This window comes from Canis lupus, chromosome 7 (assembly GCF_003254725.2).
Source record: "Canis lupus dingo isolate Sandy chromosome 7, ASM325472v2, whole genome shotgun sequence".
NCBI classification, from domain to species: domain Eukaryota; kingdom Metazoa; phylum Chordata; class Mammalia; order Carnivora; family Canidae; genus Canis; species Canis lupus.
Window position 1 is genome coordinate 73,594,507 of NC_064249.1, and position 15,810 is coordinate 73,610,316.

At 44.5% G+C, this 15,810-nt stretch overlaps 1 protein-coding gene across 5 annotated transcripts in view; it reads left to right on the forward strand.

Moving 5' to 3' along the window:
• The first annotated feature begins 468 nt into the window (after positions 1-468).
• PTPRM (protein tyrosine phosphatase receptor type M) overlaps positions 469-15,810 on the forward strand; it is a 786,460-nt gene continuing 771,118 nt past the window's right edge. For all 5 annotated transcript variants that reach the window (XM_025429496.3, XM_025429497.3, XM_035718728.2 and 2 more), the window contains exon 1: positions 469-620. In XM_025429496.3, coding sequence (XP_025285281.1) covers positions 548-620 — 73 coding nt within the window. In that variant the 5' untranslated portion in view covers positions 469-547. The remainder of the gene's footprint in view (positions 621-15,810) is intronic.

The window sequence follows — 15,810 nt, forward strand, 5'->3', positions numbered from 1 at the left end:
CCGCGGCGGCGCCGGGCGGCCGTGACGTGGGCGCTCCCTCCAGCCGGCCTGCGGGGCACCGCCAGTCAGTCGGGGAGCAGGAGCCCCGCGCGCAGCCGGCGCGGGCTCGGCCAGCGGCCAGCGGCCATCGGCGCCCCCGGGGCTGCGCTCGCGGCTGGCGGCGACCGGGCTGCGGGCGGGACGCGCGCGCCCCCCGCCACCGCCACGGCCGGCGCCGGCGCCTCGGGTCCCGAGCAGGGGAAGGAGAGCGGCGGCGGGTGCAGGCGCCGGCTCGGCACGGAGGGCGGCTCTGGGCTCCGCGGGCGCGCCCTCCGCTGCCTCTCGCGGCCGCGCGGGCTGCGAGCGGGGCCGGCGGCCGGGGAGCGGGACCCGGGCCCTTCGCCCCCGCCCCGCCCCGCCCGGGCGCTGCCGGAGTTCGGACTCGGGCAAGTGCGGGCGCCGCGGGGCTCGGGCTGTGCTTGCGGCTGCGCAGCTTCGCCCGTGGCCGCCCGGAGCCCCGAGCCCCGTCCGCCCTCCGCCCCCGCCCGCCCCGCGCGCCCCGGGCAGCATGACGACACTTGGGACCTGCCTGGCCACTTTGGCCGGACTTTTGCTAACTGCGGCGGGGGAGACGTTTTCAGGTAAGCGGGGACGCCGGCAGCTCCGGGCCTGGGGAGTCCGCGGCGGGCAGCGGGGCGCGAGCCGGGGCGGGCGGGGCGCGCGGGGCGGGCGGGCGGGCAGCCGGGGCGGGCGAGCGCCGAGCGCTGGCCGCGGAGCCCCGACCCCCGCCCCCCGCCCCGTCGCCGCCCGGCCGCGGCCTGGGCTCGTGCTGGGGGCGGGCTCCGCCGCCGCGAGTCCCCGCCGGCCCCGAGAGCACCCGCGGAAAACTTTGCTCGAAGTTGGGCGCCGCAGCCCGGGGCCGCCGGGCGTGGGCGCTGCGCGATGCCTCCGAGCCGGAGCAGCGGCCAGGCCGGGCCGTGGGTGTCCGAGTGCGCCCGCGGCTCGCCCAGACCCGCTCCGGCTGCGGCGGGGGCGGAGGACGCCCGGCGCCCGGCGCTCCCCCCCAACCCCCGGACCCCGGACCCCGGACCCCGGACCCCGGACCCCGGACGGTCGCACGGCGGCTCCGCGGAGCCCGGGCGGGCGCTCCTCGTCGGTCCCAGCGGGAGGACCGGCGGCCCGGGAGGGAGCGTCCGGGCTCCCAGGCTCCCAGGCCCCGGGCCCGCGCGGCCTGGCGCTGCCCCGGCCCCGCGACTCGCCCTCGGCCCGCAGCCGAGCGCCGGGGCCGGTGGCAACTTGTCAGCCCAGCGCGGCCGCCCGCGGGCCGGGGGGGGGGGGGGGAAGGAAGGGGCCGTGCGTGCCGCGGGGGTCGGTAGGCGCGTGTGCTGGCGCGGGGGCGTGCGGGGCCCGGAGCGGCCCCTCGGCCCGACCACCTGTGGACCCCAGGGTGGGGGTCGGGGTGCGGCCCAGCGCCGCGCGGTCTGGATTGTCGTCGGTACCCGGAACACTCCAAGTGGATGCGGGCGTGCACATTTGCACACTTTCACACACACACACACACAGCTCATTAAGGTCCACGTGTAACGGTGAACTAGGATTCCTGTTTTTATTTTAATAAAACCCGCACGCTTTGGCCATGAACTTGGGTTGCAAAGTAGATTTCTGTGTTTATTAGGGAGGAATGAGTAAGTTGGACCTTTAAAATTATTTGCTTGTTTGTATTTATTTATCTATTTATGAAGGGGTTTTCACTGACTGCAAAATGCATAATCTACACATTGGAGATCTTTGGCTGACTGGCCTGGGGAAACCTACATTTTTACTTTCTTGGAGTCCCAGGTACACACAGGCGCAGATGCTGGCGTTACTGTGTGTTGCTGAGCTGCAGGACCTTTGACCACAGCTGGCCGCAAAGATGAAAATGAGATTGTGGTTGGCAGATTGCTCTGTACTGTGAAATGCAAACTGTCAACTTCAATAAAGAAATGCCCTTTCCCTAAGTTTAATATTTCCTTAACTGTCTGGTAATTGCACGTGCTCCGGAGGACTTAAAACGAGACACTGCTGTCTGCTATAAAATTGATGCAGATTTTGGCCTCCGTTCGTTCTTATTGACAAATTATGGGATAGATTCCCCGGTTTTTAGAGCCTTGTAACTCATTAGTGTTGGAAGCCAAATATGAGGGCCTTAGTGATGGTTTTCTTTTTATTAAGATTCATGACTCCCTGCCTGGGAATTGTTTAAAGTTAAGCCTGTCAAATAGCGTTTGGATGGATTTTTAAGTTGTGTGCACGGGGATGGAAACAAATATTTATGGAGCTTATTTAAAGCATCAGCCCTTCATCATTAAAAAGGATTTCAGCATTAGGTAGTACTGACCTATGTCCTTGTTAAAGCTGAATTAAACTGTCAAACTCAAAGAGACTTTTACCAAAATTTTGCCGTGATTTTTTTTCGGAGAAAATGGATCATCCTATTTGTTATTATAGCATTAACTGGGGTGTGCTTTCTAGTTATCCTAGTATGTTAGTGGCTAAAGGGGAATGAGCAGTGTCTAAGAGATTGCGGAGAAATGTTGAAATTGTAAATGTTTGAAGTTGGTAAATTTTCTGTGCAACAAACGATCAGACATGTTGCTGTGCATTATGTTTTTTTTCCCCCCTCCACTTTGCATTTTAGATAGCCTACGAGTGGGGCTCTTAATGCTTTGGAAAAGACAGTTTCTTTGTGTATGTTGGGAAAGTTATGAGTGACGTTATGAGTGACGTTGATACTTTTTTTTTTGAGGATTCTTCTGGAAATTGTAATAATTGGCTGCTTTTCACGTGACACACTTGATGATAATCAATTTTAGAGATAGAGGAGATAGATTGCAAGCTCCTTGAAGGCAAAACCAATATCTTTTTCCTTCTTGGTCCCCCTTAAAACACTTAGCATGAAGCCTTAGATCAAACAGGCAATCACAGTGTGTTGAATAAAATGGGAATGTGAATGCTGATCATTTTGCAAACACTCATGCTGTACCTGAATTACCTGACACAGAAGGGAAGGAGAGGGATAATTGTAGGAAGTTAGACTTCAGGGGGCATTTCCCTAAGTTTGAAATGGGGTCTCTCCTTAGGCCACCCAGTGACCTAAATCATGAGATTTTTATGTGTTCAGTGGTGAGTTTTTTTTGCGTGTGTGTGACTTAAGATTTATACACACGGGAGTTTGCTCTTCTCCCTTCTGCAGTGCTCTCAATCTCCTGTCTTCTTTGAGAGGGGTTTGGAATTTATGTAGTTATTAATCAGTCATTCCTGGAAATGGACTATGGGGAGTTTGGATTCCAGAGATCAGAAATAGAATGCTAAACTTATTGGGAAAAAAAAAGATTTTTGTGGTTCATGTCAACTTTATTCACTGTAAAGATTCCATTTTAAAAATTGTTTTCCATCTTTACGATTTCTAATTTGTTAATATCCTGGGAATTTCTAATGCCCGTATTCTTATTGGAGGCTTACTTTCTGCCTTCTAGGCTTTTAATGGTCGTTAAAAATAACTTTTATAAAGAGGAATCGAGTCAGACTCAAGGAAGTTAAAATCATTTCACTTTTGCTTGAAATTCTCTTTTCCATGGTGAGAAGCCAAAAACTGACAAGTCATTCCTCTTTGACCCAGTTTCTTAAAAGCTGACTTGTAATACATATTATCCGACAAAGTGTTTAGTTTTACATTATAATGGATCTGATGTGTTAAGGTCTCTTAAGCAAACTTTGGTTTGCAGAGATAGAAATAGAAACAGATTTGGCCCTGTTTCTTCTACAGTATTTGGAATAAATTAAGCTTTAACATAACCTTGTGAATTTGGGACTCTTGTGGAAAAATTATTTAAAAAATACTCTTTAAGGATATTTGTGAGAAAACGGGCAACATTGGAATAAAGTCTATAGTTTAGTTGGTGTTTAATTTCTTAATTTTGGGAATTCTGTGAGGGTTATGTCAGTTGTAGATGTTAGGGAAAGGTGGGTAAAGCTTGAAATCTGTACTATTTTATGCAACTTTTCTGGTAAGTGTAGATTATTTTAAAATGCAAAATATTAAAGCACCCTTTACAAAGAATGGGAATAGATTTGTTTAGCAGTGTCATTTATTTTTCTTTTTCAGATAACTATAGTCATGACATTTTACATTTTTATGGTGCTTTAACTAGACTGATAATTCATGTGAGCAAATACTTCAAATTTAAATCAGTGAGCATGAAAGAAATATGCCAAGAAATTACTATAACATTTTTAGTGTTATGTGTATGTAGGAAAGTATTTATTGCTTGAGTGTAATAAACTGTTCTGATCTGGAAAACTACAGATTTTAGTCTCCCATGTTTCCAAAGCGTTATTATGCAGTTTTTTAGAAGTGAACTTACTTACATATCGTGATATATGAGTGTGTCAATAACTTGTGTAATTCTAACAGAACTTTCCTTAATGAACAAATAATCTGATTTTTTGCCTTCAGATTGTATAAATCCTTGATGAAAGAAGCATAGCCTTTGGTTTTGGCAAAAATTGGTTTTAGAACTGAAGTGTTTCTGTGACAATTATATAGAAGTTGGTGGCTTTCTTTGATTTTTTTGCATGAATGTTCTATAACATAGGACATTCTAGGAGCTGATGGGCTTTCTGTGTATATTTTAGTAGGGGAACTGTGTTTTGAACTGAGTATTGCTTCCTTTCACTTTTTGTTTTGGGATTCATGAAATTTTCTAGAAGGAGTATGTATCAATTAAATATCAGAAAACATAGGTCTCAGCTGGGGGTCAGGCATGTTAATAAGCAGTTACGTTTTTTTTTTTTTTTTTTTTGGCAGTATAACATTTTTCTTAAGGGTGTTGTCTACCACACTCTGCTCTTTAGTTTAATTCTGAGGTTCCTGTCTTTGAAAACCAACTTTCCCACAAACTTTAAGTTTCATATCTCAGTTACTATCTTTATGAATATAACACATTAATAAGTTTATTTTGTAAGTGAGAAAGGACTTAACAACTAACGTGTTTCACACTAGTGAAACATTTAAAAAAATGCAAAATAATATAAACCTCCCTTCACAAGACAATGCAGCTTCTTGGGTTCCTGAAATATTGCTAAAATACTGCTGTGGTTTCCAGTTTAGTCATCAGGAAGCTTGAGCTTGCTCTGTAGCTCTGAAAAACTCAACAGAGGAAAATAAGTAGAGCTGGTGTTGGGTGGGGAGCAGGAAAGCTTTAGTCACCAACCTTGGGAGTCCGTAGTACCCCCCACCGTGGAATGGAAGTATGTAAGAGACCAATAAAAGAAAACAGGCATGAGAAGAAAAGTGTTAGGAGCTCAGGCATCAGTGATGTGAATTCTGGAGGTCCTAGCAGTGGAGAGTTGTCACTGCCCTTATACTCTCTTTGCTTTTAAAGAATGGAACTTATGGAAAAGAAAGGGGAGGTATTCAAAAGAGTGACAAGTGTATACATAGGTTGTGCTGACATCTTGCAGGTGAGTGGCTTTAGGTGGCCTTGGGGAGGGCCTGGAGATGTTGAGTCCTTGTTGAGTACAAACTGTGTTTAGACCTGTGCTTCGTGGGACACCTGCGGGGCTCAGTGGTTGAATGTTTGCCTTGGGCTCAGGCCCTGATCCTGGAGTCCTGGGATTGAGCCCCATATTGGGCTCCCTGCAGGGAGTCTGCTGCTTCTTCTGCCCTTGTCTCTGCCTCTCTCTCTCTCTCTCTCTCTCTGTGTGTGTGTGTGTGTCCTCTCATGAATAAATAAATACAAATCTTAAAAAAAAAAAAAAAAAAGACTTGTGTTTCTTAAAACTTACTGTGCCCAAGGATCACCTGGAGTGTCCCTTCTAGCTGTTGATTTCTGGGGTGGACCGATGGTGATTCTGGAGAGAAAGGTTCATGGTGGGTCTCATAGCATCCCCAGGGAATCCTGGTTTGTGGCCATGGTTTGAGAAATGTTGATCTAAAAGAGTACTTCTTAAAGTGTTATCCTTGGACCAGAAGCATGAGCATCACTTGGGCACTTATTAAACATGCCTACTCTGCATCCCCCTCCCCCCGCCTGCAGACCTACTGAATCTGGAGGATGGGTAAGGGGGAGCTGGCTGCTGTCTGTGTTGGAACAAGCCCTCGAGGCCACTGTGATGCTCACTAGAACTACTTTTCCCGAAAGAACTGGGATCCTTATTCTGTGTATCAGCCTCCCTTGGATGAGAGTTGAAAGAGAACCAGGGGTAAAAATAGAATTCACATTCATACACTTATTAGCCTCCTGATGAACACAGCCAAAATTATGAACAGGCTGATGCTATGACTCTCAGCCTGTTAGGTGAAACCGCCAGTGTGACATTTCAAATAATAGTCTTATCTAGGGAAGATATTGGATCCAGCCGGTTGTAAAACTTAAATAGAAAAAGTTTTCTATAATTTTACTTACCACAACATAAAGTTTTAATTAAATTTTGCAGTAATGATGAGCCTTTGGAAATTTCTCTGGGTAGATATTGTGTATAGAAGATACTTGTTTTGTTGTAATAAGTGCATAGTCCAATGTGCCTACAAAATAATGCCTTGAGTTCAAATAAATATTTATTGAGCACTTCTTGTTTGTAAAGCCCCTTTCTAGGGGAGCGCTTGGGTGGTAGTAGGCAATGATAAGAAAGATACAGTTACCAAGTCTTTGTCCATTTATTAAAAGTTTCAAAATCCACTGACTTAGAAACAAGGGCTTTCTGAGGAGAGAGCTAGAAATTAATGTACATAAAATTTGGAATTTTAATGTGGAAATGTGAAACTGGAGGTTTCACATTTTTGGAAATGAACTCAGACTTCCTGATAGAAAATAAAAGATTTTCAATTGTACATCTCTTCAGTGTACTGCTAGCACATGTCCTAAAATAGAGCCTTGCATTTCTGTTATCCACAAAAGACAGCCATTGGCATGTCTGTCATTTAACACCCCAGGTAAAGAAAAGCGATCCTGACGTTACTGAACAGATTTATCTTGAAAACATTGTCGCCAGACTTTGAAAGAATCAAGGCGCCTAGTGCTTCCCACGAGGCAGGCTGGCCTGCTCCCCGCTCCTCCTGCTGCGATCCAGCTGATCACTAGGTGTAGCTGCTTCCTTAAACCCACCTGCCTGCTACAGGAGGGGCCCAGCCTTGCCCACCGAAGGCTTTAGCACTCATCTGCTTAAGACCGGAGGAAGGCATGCTCTTTATTTAATGCATCTTCATCTGCTTTTCCATGCTTCTGACTCTTCTCCGTAAAATTAAACTCTTTAGTGGAAGGTGTAGTTCCAGGAGGTTCAGCACTGACCCAAAGACAGCTTGAAACTTATCTGGGATTATCTTTCTCGTTTTTTTCCTCTTTTTTTTTTTTTTTTTTGCTCTGTCTGTTGTTGCTATTTCTGTAGTACAGCAGTGGAGCTAGAAGTAGTAGTATATATCTGCCAACTAAGTAAGAGTTCATGTTAACTTCTGGGCCCTTCTCGATCAGGCCTTTTAGCAAGAGGCCCCAAAAGGCAGTGGGATGGATGGCCAGGGGCAGGTGTATAACATGGATAGGAAGCAGCCTGTGTACTGTGCTTACCTCTGCAAGAGATTATACTTCTACGGCATTGTCAAATTTAGGTATAGAGTTCAGGAAGTGATTGCAGTTAGCATTGGAAATCTGATCCTGGTATTTTTCTGCTCAGAACACAGACGACTAATGCGTCCTTAAAAACTTTTTGTATGAAACTCAAGTGTTGGACGCAAGGGAAGGGAAGGGAGGAGGACCTGATTGAAGGCAGTGTCACTCACTTTCTATCTGTGTCTGATGGGGAGAGCTATGACCTGGAGGCTGGAGAGCAGTGAATGCAGCATGTGAGGGAGAGGATGAGTGAGAGCAGAGTTGTCAGGCACTTGTCAAAACAGATGTGTTTTTGGAATCTCCCTCAGAAGAAAAGGCCACCGTTTAACAGATTGATTTATTTCAAAATACAACAGCCTAAGCAGAAGCAAAGCATTTGCTTTTTATGGGCTGCAAAGCATAAAAGCTTATAGAGCATCAGTTTGTTTTCAGATGGGTGAATATTCATTTTGATCTCATTCCTATTCAGTATGCAGGAAGCAGATTTATTGCATTCAAGGAGAAGAATGTGTTTTAGTTTGCGTTACTGTGGAAGTCAAAGGCCCCATTCACTCTTGCCAGCTTCCAGCTGTGGAATCCAAGCAGGTTCACAGGTAGGCTTCTGACAGCAGAAGACAGGAATTGGACCACACCCTGTTTACAGTTGCTATTTGATGGATCCTGTTTGATCTCTCTTCTTAGTTGGAGTATTTTGAGGTACTTTAATTCATGTCCCAACCACATGCTTGAAATGAACTCGGTGTATAATCTCTGGATACAAAAACAAGGTGTGACCTAAAGTATTCCTTTGAAAATAAATGTTGATGGGGTGCTGGGTGGCTCAGTCGATTAAGCGTCCAGCTTGTTACTTTGGCCCAAGTCATGATCTCAAGGTTGTGAGATGGAGCCCTGCCCAGCACAGAGCCTACTTAATGCAGGAGAAAAGGGAACCCTCTTACACTGTTGATGGTGGAGCCACTCTGGAAAACAGTATGGAGATTCCTCACAAAGTTAAAAATAGAGCTACCCCATGACCCAGCAATTGCACTGCTATGTATTTATTCACAGGACACAAAAATAGTGCTTTGAAGGGGCACATGTACCCCAGTGTTTATAGTAGCAATGTTCACAATAGCCAAAATATGGAAAGAACCCAGATGTCCATTGATGGATGAATGGATAAAGATGTGTGTGTGTGTGTGTGTGTGTGCGCCCGCGCGCACATATAGTGGAATATTACTTAGCCATCAAAAAGAATGGCATATTGCCATTTGTCACAATGTGAATGGGACTAGAGTGTATTATGCTAAGCGAAATAAGTTAGAGAAAGACAAATACTATATGATCTCACTCATACGTGGAATTTAAGAAACAATACTGATGAATAAAGGGGAAGGGAAGGAAAAATAAAATAAGACAAAAACAGAGAGGTAGATAAACCATAAGAGATTCTTGATTCTAGGCAACAAACTGAGGGTTCCTGGAGGGCAGGTGGGTGGGAAGATGGGGTAACTAGGGGATGGGCATTAAGGAGGGCACTTGATGAATTGAGCTTTGGGTATCATATGCAGCTGATGAAATTCTACCCCTGAAACTAGTAACTAATAACTAACACTCTATGTTAACTAACTTTATTTAAATGAAAAAAAAATTGGCAGTGTTTTTGACATGGAAAGAAATGATTCCATAAAGGAGAAAAAAAAGATCCTATTTCCTTCCCTCCCCCTCCTCCCTCTCTCTAAAAAAAACAAAAATAAAAACAAGAACAAAACTACTGATGATATATAAAATAAAAATTGAATCACTGGGCAATGTATAGCACAAATTAATTACTTAATAATAATATTTATTGAATGAATACAGTGAAGTTCCCCTGGGGAGGAAAAATATCAAAGTACTTATGCTTGCTGCTTTTTTTTTTTTCTATCAAGTTTGACTTCTGGAAGCATTTGGAATAATGTTAATAATAGGCCCAGGCTGGGGATTTTGTGCTTAGTACCCTTAGCAGTTTATAGGCATGTAGATATTTAGTTGCTAAATTTAAAGGAAAAAGCATTACTTTTTGTTACTTAAATATATAAAAGTGAGCCTGTGATTTTGTCACGTATAATAGGAACCTTTGAATCAGTTATGTTATAAAGGACAATTTTGTCAAATATGGAATTTATCATGTGGTAGGTGTATCGTCATGACTCTAGGGGGATTTGATTTTAGTCACTGGTAAATTAAAAGAACTATGGCATCACTGGTAAGAAGGTTCCAGGGATCCCTGGGTGGCGCAGCGGTTTAGCACCTGTCTTTGGCCCAGGGCGCGATCCTGGAGACCCGGGATCGAATCCCACGTTGGGCTCCCGGTGCATGGAGCCTGCTTCTCCCTCTGCCTGTGTCTCTGCCTCTCTCTCTCTCTGTGACTATCATAAATAAAAAAAAAAAAAAAAAAAAAAAAAAATAAAAAAAGAAGGTTCCATAACAAGGAGTAATATATATTATCTCTGCAGGTTGTATTTCTGATTCGGAATGTAATTAATTATACCTACATAGAGCTCACTTTCTCACATTAACGTCTGGCTCATCTTTAGTAGAGCCAGTGTGCTCTAGTTCCTTTTTATTCTTTTTTTTTTAATTTATTTATTCGAGAGAGAGAGAGAGAGAGAGAGAGAAAGGCAGAGGGAAAAGTAGGCTCCCTGTAGGGATCCCGATGTGGGACTCAGTTCCAGACCCCTGGGATCACGACTGAGCCAAAGACGTTCAACCACTGGGCCACCCAGGTGCCCCTCTAGATCCTTTTTCATTCAGTTTGGTATATACTCAAGTGATGATACTTCATAAAAAGAGGTCATGAGGGGGACAAAAGTCTCATAAATTGTGTTCTCTACTTCTTTGACTGTTTGAAATCTAGACCCCTGAATATGGTGTGAAATCTCCACGGTAATCCAGTGGCATTATGTCCTGAGAGTAATGTTGTGGGAGTTGTTGTCCTATTTCTCTTGTCAGTTAACATTTTCATTCCATTTGCGTGGCTTTTTAAGGAGCCCCTCCCTTTTCTTCCAGTGTTGCTGGGTGGGCAAGGAGCTGCAAGCTTATTGAGAGTCCTCTGTTGCTGACCCTCGGAAGGTTTGGGGCCTTCCCAGTCACAGGGGGACTTGGACAGCTGGAGGACATTAAGGCTCTGACGTCAACTGTCGGTTCCCTGGGGTTTGGAAAGAAGGACAGAGGCCCCCAGGCAAATCAGGTGTTGCTGATTTGCAACAAGGCTTCTGAATAGCCTCATGGCCTTGGGTATGTTACTTAATTTTTCTGAGCCTTTGTTTTCTTTTCTGGAAAAGTACCTTGCAAGATTATTGTAAAGACTAACCAAGGCTGTGACATTAGAAGGCCTCTTGAGGTGACAAGGCCTTGTCTGTGAAGAAGAGAAGGTGTTAGCTGGTCCTGCACCATCCATGTCCATTATAGGCTTAACCATGTGAACCCACTGTTCTAGTAAGTCAGAAGGAGTCGAATATGGACAGTTTCATATGGTTCAAGCTAATAGAGTCTTTTTCTGGGTCTTGAGTGTTGATAGTTAGTGGTGCCCGGAGGCTATATAAGTGACATTTATGTCGATGTGGTTGTACACATATATATGTGATAAAGTACATGGCCGCTATTATGTTTTAGAAAAAAAAAAAGCGAAAATGGGAAAATAATCACCTCAGAATTGGCACCATGCAAAGCCAGCACTACTCAGTGGCATGGAAAGTGGTGTTACGTAGGTGCGTTAAAGTCACATGGGACTCCAGGCCTCATATTGGCCCCAACACCCACTGAGTCAGATTCTCTGGAAGGGGCTGCAGAAACTGGTGGAGAAACATCCAGATGATCTTGATGCTTGTAAAAGTTGAAAGACTGTTAACTAAGAAAGTAACAGTGGCTCGGAGACCCTGCCCTTTGGAGAACTTACCACATCTTCTCTGATTAGTGTTAAGAATGCATCTAAAGATCATCACATGGATTTTTAGACCAGATTATTAACTGACCAAAGAATATTTCTCTTATGAGGCAGAGGCTTTCTGGTGTCAGAAGAGAACGTGAATTATGAAACAAGGCATTTTATAGAAACTTGGCTGTTTTGTACCTATCTTTCAACTTGGTGACCTATAGTAAATGTGCTATCAGTCTGGAATTTTTAGGATATGATAAAATAATAAAGACATTTCAGAGTAATCAGAACATGATGACTTTAGATCTTCAGATTTGCAGCTCTGCGCTGCATTTCAAGATGACACTTTCACAGAACAGAATGAGACAAGATGGCACTGGGAATAATATTTTCCAGTACTTATTCCTTTATCTCCTGTTCATTGAAACATGGACACTGTAGAATAATTGGTCTTAGGGGTCCCATAAGGGGACCAAAAGCTTGGCATTTTGATTGTAGTAGTTCCTAAAAGACTCACAAACCTCAACATGGGCATACCAGTCTATTTAGGACACTAGAAATTTCCACCAGCTCATCATTTTGACCAAAGAAGAAAGGTGCTTGTTGAAATGTCATGTCTGGGAGAGGTGGCTCATTAAGTCATCTTAATATGACATCCCCAACTAGCTGTCACCTTGATAAGTTGACATCCTTAGATGTCAGATTTCTTACTTGTTAAAATGAAGACATTCGATTCAAGGATCTATAAGGTCTCTCCAATCACTCGAAGAGTATGAGGATTGTCATCTTAGTTCAAATTAATTTTTCAGATAGCATGGTGTTAAGAGAGTGAGACCTGAATTAATGGGTTATTTTTGATAGATGGGGATGGGAGAAATGTCTAGAACATTGGGTCTAATCTAAGAGAGTACCTGATTTTTCATGAAGTTGCTTGTTAAGAGGAAGTTGAAGGGATATCTGAGTGATTTTAGATGCTTTCCACATTTGCCGTAGGCTGCCTCTGTACAAATGAAGCTCACTCTTTTCCTCCATACTTGAGAATGTGTTTGCCATTCATAAGTGTCACTAAAGGCTATATGGCAACGAGTCTGAAGGCTGTGATTTTCTACTTAAATTGAGGTGACAGAGATAGGCCTTACTTGAGGGGGTTGGAATTGATAGTAATAAGTGACAACCGTGCTTTGAGCACTAATTATGTGTGAGATACCATGCTGAGAGGATATGATATTTTCAAACCCATTGCCACACAGTAGCTAATAAAAGCTTGACTGTGAGTACTGATAGAAGCTTCGGGAGGTGAAGCTGTCTCCATTTCTAACAAAGCCAGGTCATCTGAGTGTGGGGTATACGCACCATGTATCTTCCCTCCCTATACACACAGGTACAGGGTTGCCTTTCCCTGATTTATGCTTTGATTTGATGCCATCCATCTGTATTGAGGTGTGCTCTATGCAGAAGCATTTCAAATGGAGTGTTGTGTCTGTTAGAAAGATGTTGAGTGATATTTTAGTACATGATATAGAATCTTTATAATGGCCATCTGGGGAGATTGCCTTCTGGGTCTTAGTTCTAGAAACAGGTGATTCTCCTTTGTACTTAGTTTCTTCTTGTGAACATAGTGAATTGTATAACCTATCAAGTTTTTCTCTTTATGTTGGCTGCTGGAATACCAGATTCAAATGTGTGTTCTGTCATAGTAAGAACTTTTTTGAACAGAAAGCCTCAGTCAAAGCTGGCCTTCATCAAATAGGGAATTTGTTGGCTCTTGAAACTGAGAATGCAGTGGGTAGGAACAGCTGGTCCCAGGGACTCAACACAGCCATCGGTGTTCTGGGTCTTCTTCTCTAAACATCTTTCTTTTTTATGTGGTATTTCTAAGGGGTTGCAGCTGAAGCCTCCAGCTCCAAGCGCGGTGGGTAAAGAGATTCTGTTCCCCCAAGGTACACACCACTTCTGCTAGTGGGCTGGCTGAGTCAGGTTATATCACCTGCTTTCCCATTAACCTCATGCACTACTTGACCTGCCCACTGGACCAGGCATGTGGCCAGCCTACATGCACCACATAGAACCTGAGTGAGGAAATGGAGTTTTATCCATGGAAAAATGGGTTCTGTGACCAGTTGAAGAGAGTGGTGGTGGCAGAAAATAAATGAGTTCCAAATCTTAACATCTGACTCAGTGTTCCAAATGCAACTTTTGTGTGTGTGCATTTCTTTTACTTCATGGTGACACCACATAACACATTCAAAGCTCACTGAAAGTGAAGAACACAGGAATAAGAAGATGGTAGGGAAGTTACTATAGTCTACTGTAGTACTTCTCCAACTTGTTTTTTAAAGCACCAGAATATTTTCATTAAACAAAATTTTACATAGATGAAAAAGCCCCAAAATATTTGGGCTTAACAAAATTTTATGTGGGAAGATTAAAACAAAGGACTCTCCAAATTGGAAAACAAGGTATAATGGTTAGCTAATTACTGTGTAACAAAGCTCCCCAAAACTTGGTGGCCTAAAACAACAACAATTTTCTACTTTTCATGCTTTAGGCAGGGAAGTCTGCTGATCTGAACTGGGATTGGTAGGTATGCTTCATGTGTATGTCTTTACTTAGCTGATCTTGTCCGGGGTCTGTCTATGAGGTTGGTTAGGCTGCTGAAGGATGGCCTTGGCAGGGACAGCTGCTCTTTCCTTCATGTACTTCTTTATTCTCCAGCCGGCAGTTTCCAAAGATAGCAGAAATGTGCTTGGGAAGAGCACATCATCCCTCTCACCTTGTTCTTTTGGTCAAAGCCAGTCCTACAAGGCCAGCCTAGGACAAGGGTAGGGATATAAACCTCAGCCCTTGCTGTGCGGGGCTGCAGGACTACATTGTAAATAGTGTGGATACAAGGAGAGGTGGAGAATTAGACCCCACATAGGGTCTACTGGGCCCCAGTGTCTGTGCTCTGAGATGTCTCTGCTTTGTAGAACAAAGTTGGGGAATCATTGGTAGCATGAGAAAAGGGAATTTAAGATTGAAAGATCTGTATTCAAGGGTCCACCCTGCCACCGTCATCTGAAAAGGAAGCTGTTCAACCTCAGTTAGCTTAGTTCCTTATGTGTAATTAGGGTCATTCAGTGGCATTCTGATTCATTCATAGGTTTGCCTTAGAGATCAAATATGATCATGGGCTGTATTAAAAAAACAACAACAACTTCGGAAACCGTTGTACTTCTGGGTGTATTCTGAAGGTGATTATAGCCCGATGAAGCCTGAGCTGTCATCCTGCATGTGTCATTTATCAGTGGTGAAAGTCACATTGCCTCTTGGAGTCAGTTTCTTAGTATTTTTTTTTTAATTTTTATTTATTTATGATAGTCACAGAGAGAGAAAGAGAGGCAGAGACACAGGCAGAGGGAGAAGCAGGCTCCATGCACCGGGAGCCCGATGTGGGATTCGATCCCGGGTCTCCAGGATCGCGCCCTGGGCCAAAGGCAGGCGCCAAACCGCTGCGCCACCCAGGGATCCCTCAGTTTCTTTACCTAGGAAGAGGGGATAATGTCTCCCTCCCTGGTCATCCTATGGAAAACATAGTGCCCGGTCTTTTGGAGCTGTTGTCATTGTTCTCAGAGTCCTATGACCACAGAATGACCTTGAGTCATTGCCTGGTGTGTTTCCTTTCTGTCTGCAAACCCCAGAGGGTGTGGTTCCCCCAGCCCCAGATTTTCTTCCATTTGTAATCCAACTCACAAACTTGCTGCCACTTCCTCTGGCTTCCCAAGGGCAAGGGCAGAGGAAATATGAATATCACATCCTACCTACATGTGGGTCCTTCGCATGTTCTTGATCACCAGAGTAGTCCTATAAGGTGGAAATGGTAGCACTGCTATTTTATAGTTTATGAAACGGAGGGCCCAACACATTTTAAGTGTTGCACAGATGGCATGTACACCTCAAAGTGCTCCATTCCTCCAAATGCCCCTTAAGCCCAAAGCCTGTGCTCTTGTCTCCACCTGTGGGCCCAAAGCATATGCCATCATTTCCACCTGTGCTTAATTGATTTGGTACAGTTTCTCATTTTGATGCTAAAAACAGTTGTAAATTTGGCTTAGCTCACAGTGCACTGTAGCCATTGCTGTTTTACAGCTCTCTGAAACAGGAAATTAGGAGGAAAAGCACTTAGCTTCTAAGTAACTTGAATGAAATTAATTGATGAGAGACATTATACATATTTTTTGCAAGCACAGGAGGGTAGAATGTTGTCTTCTCTGGGGTTTCAGCGCCTCTGGATTATGTTTTTATAAT